Source organism: Giraffa tippelskirchi, chromosome 13 (assembly GCF_054371585.1).
Source record: "Giraffa tippelskirchi isolate mGirTip1 chromosome 13, T2T-mGirTip1v1.2.pri, whole genome shotgun sequence".
Taxonomy (NCBI): domain Eukaryota; kingdom Metazoa; phylum Chordata; class Mammalia; order Artiodactyla; family Giraffidae; genus Giraffa; species Giraffa tippelskirchi.
Window position 1 is genome coordinate 108,732,689 of NC_137287.1, and position 17,566 is coordinate 108,750,254.

The 17,566-nt window shown below is 44.1% G+C and overlaps 1 protein-coding gene across 5 annotated transcripts in view; it reads left to right on the forward strand.

The window, feature by feature from the left end:
* Positions 1-17,343, forward strand: part of RPRD1B (regulation of nuclear pre-mRNA domain containing 1B) — a 56,774-nt gene extending 39,431 nt beyond the window's left edge. For 4 of the 5 annotated variants that reach the window (XM_081558815.1, XM_081558817.1, XM_081558816.1 and 1 more), the window contains one exon: positions 14,693-17,343. In XM_081558815.1, coding sequence (XP_081414941.1) covers positions 14,693-14,842 — 150 coding nt within the window. In that variant the 3' untranslated portion in view covers positions 14,843-17,343. Of the gene's footprint in view, positions 1-14,634 lie in introns of all 5 variants that reach the window. The other variant, XM_081558819.1, reaches the window with a different exon arrangement.
* Positions 17,344-17,566: the final 223 nt, after the last annotated feature.

Sequence of the window (17,566 nt, forward strand, 5' to 3'; positions counted from 1 at the left end):
TAAAAAAAAAAAAAATCAGCATTCCAGTGCAGGAGCCGCAGGAGACTCAGGTTTGATCCCTGAGTCAGGTAGAGCCCCTGAAGGAGGAAATGACAACCTACTCCTATTCTTGTCTGGAGAATCCCATGGACAGAGAAGCCTGGAGGGCTACAGTCCATGCGGTCGCAAAGAGCTAGACTTGACTGAGCACCCACACACACCAGTAGTCTAATCTCAAAAGCCTAAAGATATTCTCAGTCTCTGGCTCTCTTTTTCTTTTCTCTTTTTTGGCCCTCTCTGTAGCATTTAATGGCGGCTTCCCTGGTGGCTCAGTTGGTAAAGAATCTGCCTACAATGCAGGAGACCCAGGTTCGATTCCTAGGACAGAAAGATCTCCTGGAGAACAGAATGGCAACCCACTCCAGTATTCTTGCCTGGAGAATTCCATGGACAGAGAAGCCTGGCGGGCTGTAGTCCATGTGGTCAACAAAGAATCGGACACGACTTAGTGACTAACAGTCATCTACGTGAAAACCAGGAATCCTAGCCACCAGTCCAGCAAGGGCCAAAGGCTAGAAACTATAACATTTAATACTGTTTATTACTTTTCATGTGTTTTCCTTTTCTTGGTTTCTGGATCCCACCTCCTGCTGGTTCTGCTTTTCTCCATTCTTGCCCAATAAATGGATATTCCTTTAGCTTTTTCCTCATTCTCATTCTCTGAAGTGGTTCAGCTACCACCTCTGTGCTGATGGCTTCAATCTAGGTCTATACCTAGATTCTTCCTTGTACTTAAGACCCATGTGTCTTATTTCCAGACACCTCATACTTAATATGGTCACATACACCATCTTCTCCCTTCCAACTGCCATTCATCAAAGCCAGACGCTAGGCATCATCCAGTGTTTCTCTTCGTGTTTTTCCTACCTCCCACGTGAGTCACTTCACTCGCCTCATGTCCCTGTTGCTTCCTCAGCTCCACTGCTGCACCTCTGCCAGACAACCTCCCGTCACGTGTCTTCCACACTGGAGTAGTCGCCAAGCCATTGTGATTTTTATCTCCTCAGTTTTTCTTGAATTTGTCCTCCTTCTCTTCATCTCTGTCTTCACTTAGCGCTGTAGTCCAGACTGAGTGTGAGTGCTCAGTCACTCATTCGTGTCCAACTCTTTGTGACCCCATGGACTATAGCTCGCCAGGCTCCTCTGCCCATGGGATTCTCCAGGCAAGAATACTGGAGTTGGTTGTCATGGCCTTCCTCCAAGGGATCTTTCAGATTCAGGGATCAGACCCTCATCTCTCATGTCTCCTGCACTGGCAGCCTTGTTAACTGCTCCATCTACATTTGTTCTTACCCCCTGTGATGCACTCTTCACATGGCAGCCTGTAATGTTTTCAAAATGCAGCTCTGGGCATGTCATTCTCTGCTCCAACATTTAAATGGCTTCCCATTGCTCCTAGAATATAATCCCAAACCCTTGCATGTAACCATACCCCCATCCCACCCAGGACTTGGCCCCTGCTTGCCTCATCAGCCATATCTCTTGTGTTCCATTCCCTTTTGTCTGTGCCGCCTTTTGTCTCTGGCTTCGCATGTCCTGTTCTCTTTGCCTAGAACACTCTCCCTCCTTGACTTGTCTTCCTTGGTTAATCCTCATTCATCAGTTATATCCCAAGTCAAACAGTATTTCTTGAACACCCCCATCTCCCCCCCTAAAGCCAGGTCCATCCCCGCCCCCCGTGGCATTCCCACACGGACTGTCTTAGCGTCTTCCTTCAGCACCACGTAGCCTGTCACTGGGTTTAGGGATTATTTGGTGATTCTCTGACCAGATCATAAAGTCCAGTCTTTGGCATCATTCTTTCATCCCCAACCCTACCCTGAGGCTTGGCTCAGCATCTGACCTCAGGCAGCACATAACAGTCGCAGCTCGGTTCATCTCCAGTGGGGTCAGAGGCCATCTTCAATGGGAACTCCTTCCAGTTGAGGGCATTCTCATGAGATCAAGGCTTTCCTCCTGAGAAATTCTTTGTCCTCTCTCAGCCTTTAGATTGATAGGGTTGGACTGTGGTACTACCTGATTATAAAATTCTGTGACTTTTTTCAAGTCAGCTTCTAGTAAACGTGCCAAATTTTCAGGTCATACTCAGATGGTTTATGGGAGGAAGGACTTTGTATGCCATTAATAATTCTTTTCAGTTCTGTACATCTTTTCTTAACATGTAAATCAGGAAGGTAAACTATTACTTATAAAATAATAAGCCTGGGAGGGGGTGATTATTCGTTTCCTCCCTCTGATCTGCTGGTTGACATTGAGCAGTTTAACAAGTGCCTGACCTCACCGTCAGCTGGGAGGGGGTGATTATTCGTTTCCTCCCTCTGATCTGCTGGTTGACATTGAGCAGTTTAACAAGTGCCTGACCTCACCGTCACCGCAGGGTATAGGCGTCATTTCCATTCCCTTCTTAGGTAGGAGGCCACTGAGCCCAGCAAGGTAAGTCACAAGTCACACCACAGGCACAGAGTAGAATAGCATCTGAACATTGGTTTTCTTTTTCTTTCTTTCTTATTTATTTATTTGACTGAGCTGGGTCTTAGCTACGGCATGTAGGATCTAGATCCCTGACCAGGAATTGAACCTAGGCCCCCTGCATTGGGAGCACCGAGTGGAGTCTTAGCTACTGGACCACCAGGGAAGTCCCTGAATCTGGAGTTTCGGACCCCAGGTTTTTTCTGTCCTACCATAGAGACCTCCCTGCCATGGGACTGTGATGTACCCTCAGTCTTTTGGGAGAGCTAGGAAATGCATTTTACTTCTTTTTTTTTTTTTGCAAACGGGAGGAAGTGAAAACTTTTTATTGCTTGTAGAGAGAGCTGTATCAAATGCGGAGCAGTAACCTACAGGCCACCTTGCTCCAGGCAGACCTTTTAGCACTTTATATTATAACAAACATTGCTTAAAGTTATTTTGTGTGAAAAATGTCCTTTTCCTTTCAACCCTTTGCTTCTCATCTGCCCTGCAGGAATACTTGACTCCACTAGTATTAGGCTCAACAAGAGAAACGGTTGAAAGATCTGCCTGCACCTTTGATGTTTGCACAACATCAGTAACTTGGTTTTTTATTAAAATGGTCATTAAGGAAATCAGTTTGTGGGGGCTTTATTTGCATAAAGCTTGTGTTTTTGGAAGGTTAACTTTTAAAAAAATGAATTAATTATAAATATACTTCCTGTACATTAGTGGTTTGATTTTACCTGGTTTTGTATGAGGGACCCATTGTATAAATGGTGTAAGCACTTTTGAAGGACCCAGGTGTATTTTTAAATTAGTCTCTTTTTAAAGCACTTTCACAGGCATCTGTTAAATTGTAAGTTTTAGCTTTATGATTACATTAAGATTTGAAGATTTGCCCAGTCCCAAAATGGATTTTGGGCTTCCCAGGTGGCACTTGTGGTAAAGAACCCATCTGCCAATACAGGAGACATAAGAGATGTGAGTTCAGTCCCTGGGTTGGGAAGATCCCCTAGAGGAGAGAGCATGGCAACCCACTCTAGTATTCCTGCCGGGAGAATCCAATGGACAGAGGAGCCTGGTGGACTCCAGTCCCAAGGGTCACAAAGAGTCGGACACGACTGAAGCGACTTCACACACATGCACGCAAAATGGATTTTATTTTTGTTAGTTGCATTTTTATTAGTTTAATTATGTGTGTTGGGCTTCCCTGGTGGCTCAGATTGTAAAGAATCTGCCTGCAATGCAGGAAACCCAGGTTTGATCCCTGGGTTGGGAAGAGTCCCCGGAAGAGCGAATGGCAACCCACTCCAGTATTCTTGCCTGGAGAATCTCATGGACAGAGGCCTGGCGGGCTACATTCCATGGGGTCGCAAAAAGTTGGACATGATTCATAGTAACTTTTCATTCTTCCCTTGCTTTTGCAAATCCCTCTCAGAAGGATGTTTTTGTTGTGATAGTTCAGTTCAGTTCATTTCAGTCGCTTAGTTGTGTCCGACTCTTTTCGACCCCATGTACTGCAGCATGCCAGACCTCCCTGTCCATCACCAACTCCCGGAGTCCACCCAAACCCATGTCCATTGTGTCGGCCATGCCATCCAACCATCTCGTCCTCTGTCGTCCCCCTCTCCTCCTGCCCTCAATCTTTCCCAGCATCAGGGTCTTTTCAAATGAGTAGGCTCTTCGCATCAGGTGGCCAAAGTATTGGAGTTTCAGCTTCAACATCAGTCCTTCCAATGAATATTGAGGACTGATTTCCTTTAGGATGGACTGGTTGGATCTCCTTGCAGTCCAAGGGACTCTCAAGAGTCTTCTCCAACACCACAGTTCAGAAGCATCAGTTCTTCGGTGCTCAACTTTCTTTATAGTCCAACTCTCATATACATACATGGAAGAACCATAACCTTGACTAGCTGGACCTTTGTTGACAAAGTAATGTCTCTACTTTTCAATATGCTGTCTAGGTTGGTCATAACTTTCCTTCCAAGGGTAAACGTCTTTTAATTTCATGGCTGCAATCACCATCTGCAGTGATTTGGGAGCCCAGAAAAATAAAATCAGCCACTGTTTGCACTGTTTCCCCATCTATTTGCTATGAAGTGATGGGACCAGATGCCATGATCTTAGTTTTCTGAACGTTGAGCTTTAAGCCAACTTTTTCACTCTCCTCTTTCACTTTCATCAAGAGGCTCTTTAGTTCTTCTTCACTTTCTGCCATAAGGGTGGTATCATCTGCATATCTGAGGTTATTGATATTTCTCCCGGCAATCTTGATTCCAGCTTGTGCTTCCTCCAGCCCAGCGTTTCTCAGGATGTACTCTGCATATAAGTTAAATAAGCAGGGTGAGAATATACAGCCTTGACGGACTCCTTTACCTATTTGGAACCAGTCTGTTGTTCCATGTCCAGGTCTAACTGTTGCTTCCTGACCTATATTGTGATAGTAGAAGCTCCCTTAAACCTTTTGTGTAGAGGGTCTTCTGGGGAGAAAGAAATACTCCGAAAACACTTTGTGGTATGATTTCCAGCTTAAGAAGCCAGTTCCCATTTGATTCCTCCTATCAATTCAGTCACTCAGTTGTCTCTGACTCTTTGCGACCCCATGGACTGCAGCACGCCAGGCTTCCCTGTCCATCACCAACTCCCAGAGCTTGCTCCAGCTCATGTCCATCGAGTCGGTGATGCCATCCAACCATCTCATTCTCTGTCATCCCCCTCTCCTACCTTTAATCTTTCCCAGCATCAGGGTTTTTTCCAATGAGTCAGTTCTTGCATCAGGTGGCCAAAGTATTGGAGCTTAAGCTTCAGCATCAGTCCTTCCAGTGAGTATTCAGAACTGATTTCCTTTAGGATTGACTGGTTTGATGTCCTTGCTGTCCAAGGGACTCTAAAGAATCTAATCCAACACCATAGTTGAAAAGCATCAATTCTTCGGCGTTCAGCTTTCTTTATGGTCCAACTCTCACATCCATACATGACTACTGGAAAAACCATAGCTTTGACTAGACAGACCTTTGTTGGTAAAGTAATGTATTGCTCTGCGAATACATCGAATTGTAGTCGTTTTGTCACTTTCCCTTCTGGGAAACACTTTATGTGTACTTTTGGAGAGGGGAAATTTCCCCCTCTGCTCCTCTTGAGCACTTGTGACTGTACTACTGAAAACAAAACAAAAGGACAGAAGACAGATTAAGAGGAGAAAAAGAAATTTTTTTTTTTTCATATACACAGAGGTCTCCTAAAAATGAGACCTAAGAAGTAACCAAAGCAGGCAGCTTTTATACTTTTTACACAGTAAATTTGTGAGGAATGGACAGCACAAAGAAACTTAGGCTTTGGGTGCTTAAATAGAAAACAGTCTAAGCAGAATTTGAGTGTGGGGTGGTAAATTAGAGAAGTAACAGAGTTTGTTTATACAGGCTCCTCAGCTCTGAATTCCTATCTCTGACAATAAGAGTGTCTGTCCCTCTACTCCAGATGCAGAAGGCAAACCTTTCACTCAAAAGATTATTTCCTGCTTTTCAGGGAGACAGAAGAGGATTAGAGTTTTTCTTGTTTTTTAGTTTCTTATATCAGCACTTTTCATGCAAGTTCAAATAATTGATATGCCATAGTGTAGCCATTTTGGGGTAGCCCACTCGGAGCCCCAGCAGTAATAGTCCCTTTATTATTGGTTTTGGTAACAGAGCTGAGAGCCCCTGAAGACCAGAATCAGAGCCACAGCTTTCTCTTTTCCTTGTATCTTCCCCAGCATCTTAACTCAGCAGCTCCAGCTCTGCTGTGACACCTCAGAAGGGATCATTTTGAAATGTCGCAGCTGCCACTAAGTCACATGGAGCAATGGAGCTGGCTGGGAGAGAGATGTGAGTCAGCAATGGGTTTTTAATGTTCCCATGTAGATCCTTGAAGAAAAATTAAAAGCAGCATTCTTATTTTCAGCCCAAAGATTTATATGTTGTATTTTCCCGTAAAAAATGAAGGATGAGTTAATTAGTTGTAGTTTAAGTTGAAGCTGTGATTTCTAAGTGTAGATTTCTAAGTCTATAGCTTCAGTGACTATAGTGTTGAGCCTCCTGAAAGACAAGAGGGCTGAGGGGGCGTGTTAAGTAACCTTGGGGCAGCGTTCAGCTTCCCTTTCTGCCTGGCTCTCTTGCCGTTCATGTGATGAAGCCGTTCTTTGACTTTAATTTAGCGTGGCAGGTCACATTTTAAACAGGGCCCTTCATAAACTTCTTTATGCATGATAACCCTTTATAATTCTTAATTGAAAGTAGCTGAGCAGTGGGTGATTTTTATATACCATATGTCCTATAACACAACAGGGCAAGATAAAGGAAAACAGGCATCTTGTTACTGGAAATCTTATCAAATCAAGCCCCTGCCTTTGGTGTTATTTCTAACATAATTTTTGTTGTGTAAATACTTCTTAGCAAGAAAAAAAAGTAGGTTTGACAGTTTACATTTTGATCGGTATTTCTTACATGAGTTGCTAGAGGAAATGCTTACAATTTTTGTTTGAAAATGCAATTCCCCTCGAAAGGTCGTTGCGATGTCGGCCCCTGTCATTTCTAACCATCTTATCCCCCAGCTCATCTGCAGCATGTCAGGTCTGGCTTACTGCTCTAACCAAAAAAGGCAAAGAATGTGTCAGCCTTGCTTCCCTCAGCCAGTTGTCTCGGTGTGCCGTGCTGGGCTGTGTTCCCACAGTGTCAGCTGGATCCATAGGAAGCAGGGGGGTGTTGGACACATTTTCTACTTCTAGTTCGGAGAATCTGTGAGGCAAGATTCCAGAATTTTGCCAGGAACGTAAATCCTAGGCTCAGTCCTAGAGCCACACCTCCGTCCTTTACCTTCTCTGTTTTCAGCATTTCTTGGCGATCACAGAAACCCAGGCAGTTCATCACGTGTGCCTGCTTCCCCCTCCACTACCTCCCCTCCAGGATCCCCCACCAGGGCAGCAGTAGCTGCAAGTCTGGTAGAACACCTGCCTGTTTCATGGCTCCCCGTGGTGGGGGCGGTGGGGGAGGGTGGTTTGCTGCAGTGAGTGCCTGTAGCGAATGGCGGATTCAGCTCAACCCTTCGCCTCTGCCACCACCCCAGTGTAAATTATTCATGAGTGGGGAAGGAAAAGCAACAACACTTCCTGGGTTTGTCTTGTCTTTTCTTGCTTGCCTGGTAGTGGAGGAAAGGGCAAGTGTCTAAAGATACGGGTGCTAAAAAGAGCCTGTGTGAAGTGTGGGTGAGGTGAATCAGCTGGTGGGGAGAGAAGACTGAGGAGCAGGAGCAGGCCAGGGGTGGCATCTGCTGGTGTAAATGGTGCAGGGCTCCATCTCTCGAGTTCCTGGACCAGGCAGGGTAGTGGGAGCCTTAGGTTAAAGGCTGAGTCCTCTGTTGTCCACAACTGTTGAAGGTATTTTAAGCAAGGAGCATGTGACCACCTTGTCGCATCATTTGTCTGTGTGGTACTTGGTGTGCTGAAGAGATTGTGGGACGCAACACACTTGAGTGAGTCAAAAGAATTTGAATGGGTCTCATCGCTTAGAAGTTGGTTTTCATGGTATCTTGAAAAGAATCCTTGATTTCTGCTGAGAACAGGAGTCCTGAGGGCTCGGTGTGGAACCTTGCGGGAGCAGAGCTTGTGGGTCTTAGTTGTCAGAAAGCAGACTAGTACGCTGAGGAGAAAGATGCTTGGATTCTCCTGAGGTCTGTCTCCTTTGCCTGTTTAGAACCTAAGAGAATAACAGGGAGGCAGCTATCAAGGGTGTGCCCTGCCCCAACTGAGGGAAGAAGTGGAGACAGGTAAAGGCTGGATTTGTGTCTGGGGGAGTAGTTTTATTTGGATTCATGCTTAATTTTCTGTTGGTCAGTGGCAGCATTAAGGGTTTCCCAAGAATCTACCTGCCAGTGCAGGTTTGGTCCCTCAATTGGGAAGATCCCCTGGAGGAGGAAATGGTAACCCACTCCAGTATTTTTGCATGGATAATCCCATGGACAGAGGAGCCTGGTGGGCTACAGGCCATGGGGTCGCACAGAGTCTGACACAAGCTGTACACATACACACTTGGGAAAAGGCTGAGTGTAACTTAAAAAAGAAAAAGGTTAGGATATCACAGAGTCAGTTACTACTAAATCTATTTAGGGGACTATAAAATTACAATAGCCTCAGTTTGACCTAATCGGAGCTTGGGGTGAATTCTAACCTGTTTGTCTCTCCTCAGGGCATTAAGTGGGGTCATTCAGCTGTTCCAGTTAAGCAGCTACATATTTTAACAGTTTTGTTTGTTTATTTATGTTTGTTTTTTTGGCTGTGCCATATGGCTTGTGGGATCTTATTCTCCCCCTGTCCAGGGATGTTTTAACAGTGTTAAAGGCAGACTTTACCTGTATTTAGATATTCAGAGTATATACCTAGTGGCTCTTGCTGATACATTTTAACCAGTTGGCCGATTCACCATTTTTCAGAACAGTTTTAGGTTCACAGCAAAATTAAGAGGAAGGTACAGAGATTTCCTATATACTCCCTTATCCCCAGACCTGTATTGTCTCCCCCACTATCAACGTCCTCCAGATGGGGTACATTTTTGCTCTTGATGAACCTGCATAGTGAGTAGTGAAAGTCGTTCAGTCTCTTTGCAACCCCATGGGCTGTAGCCTGCCAGGCTCCTCTGTCCACGGAATTCTCCAGGCTAGAATACTAGCGTGGGTAGCTGTTCCCTTCTCCAGGGGATCTTCCCAACCCAGGGATTGAACCCAGGTCTTCTGCATTGCAAGTGGATTCCTTACCATCTGAGCCACCAAGGAAGCCCTGATGAGCCTATGCTGACACCATTTTAATAATTACGTAAAGTCAGTAGTTTATATTAGAGTCCACATTGGTGTTGGCCATTCTGTGGGTTTGGACAGATGTGTAATTCATCCCTGTAGCGTTTCTGCTGCCCTAGAAATCATCTGCTTCACCTGTTCATCCCTACCTCCTCCCTCCAACCTTTGTATCCACGGTTTTGCCTTTTTCAGAATGTCATATAGTTGGTGTCATACAGTAGTTAACTGTTCCAGATTGGCTTCTTTCACTAAATAATATGCATTTAAAGTTTTTCCCTGTCTTTTCATGGCTTGATAGCTCATTTATATTTGTTGTTGTTCAGTTGCTCAGTCATGTCAGGACTCTTTGCAACCCCAATGGACTGCAACTCGCAAGGCTTCCCTGTCCTTCACTATCTCCCAGAGCTTGCTCAAACTCACGTCCATTGAGTTGGTGATACCATCTGACCATCTCATCCCCTTCTCCTCCTGCCTTCAATCTTCCCCAGCATCAGGGTCTTTTCCCGTGAGTCAGCTCAGGTGCCGATAGTATTAAAGCTTCAGCAACAGTCCTTCCAATGAATATTCAGGGTTGATTTCCTTTAGCATTGACTCATTTGATATCTTTGAAGTCTAAGGGACTCTCAAGAGTCTTCTCCAACACCACAGTTCAAAAGCACCAATTCTTCAGCACTCAGCCTTCTTTATAGTCCAGCTCTCACATCCATACATGACACCTGGAAAAACCATAGCTTTGACTAGACGGGCCTTTGTCAGTAAAGTAATGTCTCTCTTTTTAATATGCTATCTAGGTTTGTCATAGCTTTTCTTCCAAGGAGCAAGCACCTTTTAATTTCATGGCTGCAGTCACCATCTGCAGTGATTTTGGAGCCCAGGAAAACAAAGTCTGTCACTGTTTCCATTGTTTCCCCATCTATTTGCCGTGAAGTGATGGGACCGGATGCTATGATCTTAGTTTTTTGAATGTTGAGTTTTAAGCCAGCTTTTTCACCTCCTCTTTCACTTTCATCAAGAGGCTGTTTAGTTCCTCTTTGCTTTCTGCCATAAGGGTGGTGTCATCCTCATATCTGAGATTATTGATATTTCTCCCAGCAATCTTGATTCCAGCTTGTGCTTCATCTAGCCCAGCATTTTGCATGATGTACTCTGCTTATTTAATTGAAGTTAAATTCACAATATACAGCCTTGACATACTCATTTCTTTTTAGTGCTGAATAATATTCTGTTGTTTGGATGTACCAGAGTTTATCCACTTCCCTACTTGACGTCTTGGTTGATTCCAGCTTTGGGTAATTATGAATAAGGCTGCTGTAAATGGTGGTGTGCTGGTATTTGTGTGGGGCACGGATATTCAACTCCTTTGGGTAAATACTAACAAGCATAGTCATATGGTAAGAGTATGTTTGGTTTTGTGAGAAGCTACCAAATTGTCTTCCAAAGTGGCTGTACCATGTTGCATTCCCACCAGCGGTGTATTTGAGCATTCCTCTTGCTCCACATCCTCGCCAGCATGTGGTAATGTCTGTTCTGCACTCTGACTATTCTGGCAGGTATGGGGTGGTATGTCAATGTTGTTGTTTTAATGTTTATTTTATTTTTTGCTGTGCTGAGTCTTTGTTGCTGTGTGCAGGCTTCCTCTAGTTGTAGCAAGTGGGGGCTACTCTTCAGTTGTGGTATGGGGGCTTCTCATTGCAGTGGCTTCTCTTTTTGCAGAGCACAGACTCTAGGGTGTGTGAGCTTCAGTAATTGTGGCTCGTAGGCTCCAGAGCACGGGCTCAGTAGTTGTGGCAGATGGTCTCATTTGCCCTGAGGCATGTGGGATCTTCCCGGAACTGGGATCAGGGATCAAACTTGTATCCCCTGCATTGCAAGGTGGACTCTTTAACTGCTGGACCACCAGGGAAGCCCTCAGTATTGTTTTAATTTGCATTTCCCTGATGAAATAGGATGTCTTTCACAAACATTTTCTCCCAGTCTCTGGCTTATCTTTTCATTCTCTTGGCAGTCTTTTCTAGAGTCAGATTTTTCATTTTAATTAAATCTAGTTTGTCATTTCTTTCATGGATCATGGTGTTGGTGTTATATGTAAAATACTATCTGCTTTCCATTGTATTGCCTTTGCTCCTTTGTCAAAAATCAGTTGACTGTTTATATATTCTGGGCTCTCTATTCTGTTGCACTCATCTTTTTGTCTGTTCTTTTGCCAGCATTGCGTTCTAGATTACAACAGCTTAAAGTAAGTCTTAGAGTTAAGTAGTGTCTAGCTTTGTTCTTTTAATATTGTGTTGACTCTTCAGAATCTTTTGCCTCACCATGTAAACTTTAGAATTAGTTTGTTTTTTTCTTCAAAATAACTTGCTGTGGTTTTGATTGAGATTGTCTTGGATCTGCAGATCAAGTTCAGAAGAACTGACATTGTAAGAGAACTGCATCTTCCTGTCCATGAATGTGGACTATCTATTTATTTATCTCTTCTGTGTTTGATCATCAAAATTTTGTAGTTTTCTTCCTATAGATGTTATATATATTTTGTTAGCTTTATACTTAAGTATTTCATTGTTTTAAGACTAATGTAAATGGTATTGGGTTTTAATTTCAATTACACTAGTTCATTACCAGTATATAGGAAAGCAGTTGACTTTTATATATTAATGTTATATCTTGCAACTCTGTTTTTTAATACTGTTCAATGACTCCCACTTTCATCCTTTGTCTAGTGATGCCCTCCTCCTAGGCTCATAGACCTGCTCTTAAAATAGAAATGTCTGTGGGAAGAGAACAAGAAGACCTCCCTGGGCCACGAGGAGGTGTGGGCCTGATCCATCCACTTTCAGAGTGGTATGAAAAGAGGTCTTTAATGTGGAACATACTTCCTTTCATTAAAATGAAGTTTCTCTAATGATATCTAGAATATAATAGCAACCTAAACACGATGAGATACCCTCCCACCTCTTGTACTCCTAAAGAGGAACAAATGGGATTTTTTTTTAAGATGAGAGTTGTTTGAATTTAAGATGGTGTGGGAGTGTTAATCCGATCAACCACCTTTTGACCTCAGGTGGACTTGCTAAATTAGTCTGAGGATCACCGGAGAGTATGGACCCTTGGATTCTCATCCTAGGTCAGCTCTCCAGAGACTCGGTGATTTTCAAACTGTCCTTGAGGAATTCCTCCTTCAACTGAAGTGCTCTCTGACTGCTCTGGATGGCTCTGAGTTGAGGTGGCTTTCATGTGTCAGCTTTAGTCAGAGGATCTTCACAGGTAGCAAGGGGTAACTATTACCTTTTTTGTACCTAGAATTCAGGAGAAGTTCAATAAATGAATCCATGTCCAGTAATAGAGAATAGGTCTCCTCTGTTATCTTCCTGTGACATCTGTAAAACCAAAGGAGAAAACTGTTTGTAGAAGGAAGAACAGAGAACTTTGACATTTTGTTAATAGATCCTCAGATTTGAAATCAGTTTTTTGTTTCAAGGATGCGAGGTAATTACTCTGTGTGGTGTACTGGGACATAATCCTATCTTTTATATATTGTTAATTCATTGGGCAGCTGTGTAGACAGTTACTATTTGCAGGGCACTGCTGGGCATGGTGGATGCTGGGGAGGCAGTTGGGTCTGGTCCTTGCCTTCTGATGCTTACTGGTTTGTTGGGGGAGTCACTAGGAATAATTTACAGAAGTCATTATTTTAGTTGTGTTAAGTCTACAGAGGCAAGAAAGGGGATGTCAGGAGAGCTTCCTTTCTTTACTTGTCCCTTGTCTCTGAGGGCTCATGTGACAAAGCAGCTCTCACTTCAGGGGGAAGGCCGACGGCCAGCAGTCACATGGGGGCAGAGCCCCCCTGCCCATTTCTCCATTTCCCTCTCCCACTCCTTGCTTGGAATTTGTCTTTACAACTTCAGCTAAGTGTTCTTCTTTTAACCTATTTCCTATCTTATTACTCTTCTTCAAACGTTTTGCCTCTCTAAGTATGTGTAAGGTGTTTGGCATGAAGGAATCTAGGACATGAAGAAAAACCTTATGGATGCTCCACTTCCCTCATTTTCAGATAAAGAAGGATGAAGGAAAGGAGGGAACACCTCCACAATCACACCGGAACTTGGGAGTCAGAGCCAGAACTAAGCCCAGGGCTTTGCGTCTCAGCCCAGTGCTCTGTTATGCTCCTGTAGGAGAGGCTTTAGTCAGCAAGGGCCCAGTCTCAGGAACCTCCTTGTCTTTGCAGAAACACCGAAGAGGGTGACACAGCTGGAAGAAAAAAGTCGAGCCCCAAAGGAGCCATAAACCACAGATGTCCTCTGACCCAGAGTTGTTACCCCAAACAGATTTACCAAGACCTTTTAGCCGGGAACTGAGGAAGGAAAATAGTATATTCAATTCCTGTCATCAAGGGAGTCGTATTTTAGAGGAACGTAGAACTCCGACCTGTGGAGAGGGCACCTAAGAGCAGTCCGTTAGGGGCGCAGTGCCCAGGAAGGCCGGCAGAGATGGGGACTAGTGTATTGGATGAGGAGGAAAGAGTCTTCTAGAGAGGCAGGACTCAGCAGTTGGCGAAGGAGTGGAGTCACGACTTTGCCGAGACCAGGAGAAGAAAGAGAACCCTTCAGGCTTAGGGGGATCCTGAACAAACGGCCAGTGCAGGCTCTTGCCTGTGCAACACGTGGGCAGGAGCTAATTTTAGAAGACCTTGCACTCAGATCAGTCATGGAGATAGTGTGGCACCCTGCTTCCCTTTATCAGAGGAGGGACTTGCTGAAAGCTGGGCTTCTGAAAGATAAGTCCAGGGGCATGTTTAGGGGTGACTGCTAGAAGGCCTCAGCAGGGCCTTGCTGCAGTGCCTACGTGTAGAACAAGGAAGTCCTGACCCAGGCGGTGGTGGTGGGAATTTTGAGCTTCTGTAGTCCTTGTCTATGAAGATGCTAACTCTGGGTTAATCTAAGTTTAACAAAGAAAATACAGTTAGCTCTAGAGTGGTTTTCCTAGTCATGTCTAGGTGGAGCCTTCAAAATAATTGTAAAGCTTAAGCATTATTTTATCTTACAAAGTATTTTGAAATAGATAAGCACCAAAGACACTACAAATACAAAACATCACTTTTTACTTCCAGATCTCAAGCACTCAGTTAAATACCATTTAATTCACTATTGCCAGTATCGAACTCTAGAGCTTTCCTTTTTTGTGTAAAGTCTTGCCTTTTGAGCATTTGAAAACCTGAGCCTGGTAGCTTAGCTGAATGTGTGAGGGGCTGTCTGGTCAGGAGCACATAAACCAGGAGACTGAGAGTATCTGTATCAGCTCCTTAACGTAACTGCATCGTCTCCTCAGGAATATAAACAGAAGCTTGTTTTCTCTTTGTCCTTAACGTAACTCTTTGTCTCTGCAGGAATATAAACAGAAGCTTGCTCGGGTAACCCAGGTCCGCAAGGAACTCAAGTCCCATATTCAGAGCTTGCCAGACCTCTCGTTGCTGCCCAACGTGACAGGGGGCTTGGCCCCCCTGCCCTCTGCTGGTGACCTGTTTTCAACTGACTAGGGCAGGTGTGATGCCCCAGATTCCCATCTGTACCAGCAGAAAGAAGAGGGCACGTCATGGTTGGAAATAACCTGGAAGCCCCTGGTTCTATCCCTCGTTCAGTCGGCCCCCATCCTCAAGAAAGAACCACAGACTCTGATTCTCCTCCCTCCGGCCTCTCCTGTCGAGCACAATTGAGAACAGTGGCAAATGGAATCCAGTTTCAATGTATACTTGGAAAGAATACAAACTCACTTCATGTTTCCATGCCCCTGTTGGTTTTCCCTTTTTAGCCCTCTCTGTACACCTAAGAAGTTACGAAAATCATGTGTAGAAGAATCTTGTCCCTCATGATGGCACTGTGTCATGAAAGCAGTTGCTCCTTTTCGAGCTGGGCTTGTTTAGGTTCAGGGCAGGCTTCTGCCAAGGGACTCAGGTCTGGAATCATTGGCTTTCCTGGCTGTCATCCACCCCAGAGGCTGGAGGCACAGCTATTGAGCGTCTTCGCCATAAAGAGTTTGCCAAATCTCAGACTCTCCCTTGTGACTTTTGGCAACGTGTTGCCAGAAGTTAGGTGCGTGTGTTCTGTGAGCAGACTAGAGAATCTAGCGGTAAAGATTCAAAGCTGATCTGGAACATCAAGCCACAGTTCTGAGACAGACTCACGGGGATCACAAGCATGAATCAAAAATAAGGTATTTTCTCAAGGTTCCTATCAACCTTGCCAGCTGTTCTGATCAAAGGTCCCACCCTCTGCTCAGGAGCACGTTTCTAGAAACATGATCCTTGCCCCATGTTGTGAAGGCTTGAAGGCGGTTATTAGAAATGGCACAGTGGGCCCCTGAAACTGAAGGTTTTCTGGGAGTCTGGGTTCTGCTGTCACTTTGACCCCTTTGGGAAAATGGGGCACACACTACCGATTAAGTCGCTACATGGGCACATGTCCACAGCATGGTGACTAAACTTGAAACGCTCCCCTGCAGACCCAACACTGTGCCTGCTTGTCTGTCCTTCAGTTCACACCACTGCACGTGTCCTTGTGCCCCTAGGAGGAGGAGTACTTTGTGTCAGGTGTCGCTGAATAACCCATCTCGGGAAGGGGGAAAGTGAGGGATATTAATTGAGGGGTCTTAATTCCATTATCATGCCAGCTGACATTATGACTGTATGATGTAGTTAGGATTTTTATCTTACTTTTAGTAAAGGCTAGGCCTGCTGTCTGTAAATCATTCTCATTTGGCAGGCTGATTTTTGACATTGGAAAGGGCAGAAAACAATTCTCCCTAATAGTGTAATAGGAATTAGAGCCCAGAGGCTGAAATCCAAAAGCTATAAAAGGAATTCCTTGGAGGGGCGTTCAGAATCTCCATCATTTTGAGTTGCTCTTTTCAGGATTACCAAAAAAGCCAATTACATGTGATTCTACATGTTTAACGTGTTAGAGCATGATGATGTCTGTTTTTAGATGTGTAACAGGCTTCCGTTCAGGAAGCTCTCCTGCCTGCCATGAAGTGAAAACAAGGAAAAGTCCCAGCAGGTATGCAGTTTAACTCTGTGTAGAACCTCGTAGCATTTAAGCTATTTTTCAGATTGAATGCGGACTGTGTGTTGGTTGCGTATCGACACTGCCCGTCGTCCTGTCATTATTAAATTAATGGGTCTGTCTGTAAAGTGTTTCTCCCAGAGGCCATACGGCAGTAAATGACTTTACCACAATTGCAACATAAATTCCAGTCTTTGCTGTATCTGCATATAAGCCCCCTCCCCATGTGGCGTGCTGCTGTGGTCTTGCAGGCGAGCTTGCTTCTAAACAGATCTGTCGTGGACATACTCTGTGCTTTCTTTCACCAAGGAAGCAGAATCTTATCAACCACAAACCAACCAAAAAGGTGTAGAAGGTATTTGCTCTCATCAGCTAGATGAAAATGTTATATAACATAATGGATTTTGCCCACTGCTGTGTTTTATCTGATTAAGTCTTTGACTAGAGATTGGTGCGTAATTATTACAATAAGAGCAAGAAATGAAACTGTAGCAATTATGTAAATGAATGTGTTGGCCTCTTAACACCTGTTACTAGTGGACTTCCTATAAGGAGGTTAGTCCTGTTTTTTTTTTTTCCCCAATGAAATGCTTTTGTTTTTTAACTCTCAATTCTCTTACATCCTCCCCAAGTGTACTTTTTCCTTCATTTGTTTAATTTAAATGACCCTTTCTCCTTGTATGTATGAGGTGACCGGGGGGGGGGGTGGGGGTGGGGGGTCTGTTTTGTGTTTTCCTACACTAGGACATCCGTCGGCCTCCAAGACCTTTGCTTTGGGTCATGTTCCTCAGAAAGTCTTCAATCTTCCTTTGTTTTTTGTTTTGTTTTGTTTTTTCTTAAAGAATATTTTTAAAGCTTAAATTTGTATATTAATTTAGGACTTTATTTAGAAGTATAGGCTGCCATTGGCGGTAGCAGTATATTCTGAAATGTCTCATAGATATATATTTTTGAATAAAGATGGTGTTGTTGAACGACATTGTACAATGTCTCTTTTCCCTTCCCTCTTAGGGAACCCCCAAAGCTTTCTTTGTAATCAGTAGGTAATTAATAATCACCAATAGAGATTATGCTGTCTGCACAGAATCCTGTCTCTTAGGAGTTTTTGTGACTGTTAGCGGCCCATAAATACTCAGCTCTCACATAGAGTATTTTGGTTCTTTCCAGGGGGTCAGTTAGCTTTAATTAGCCAGTCCACACAG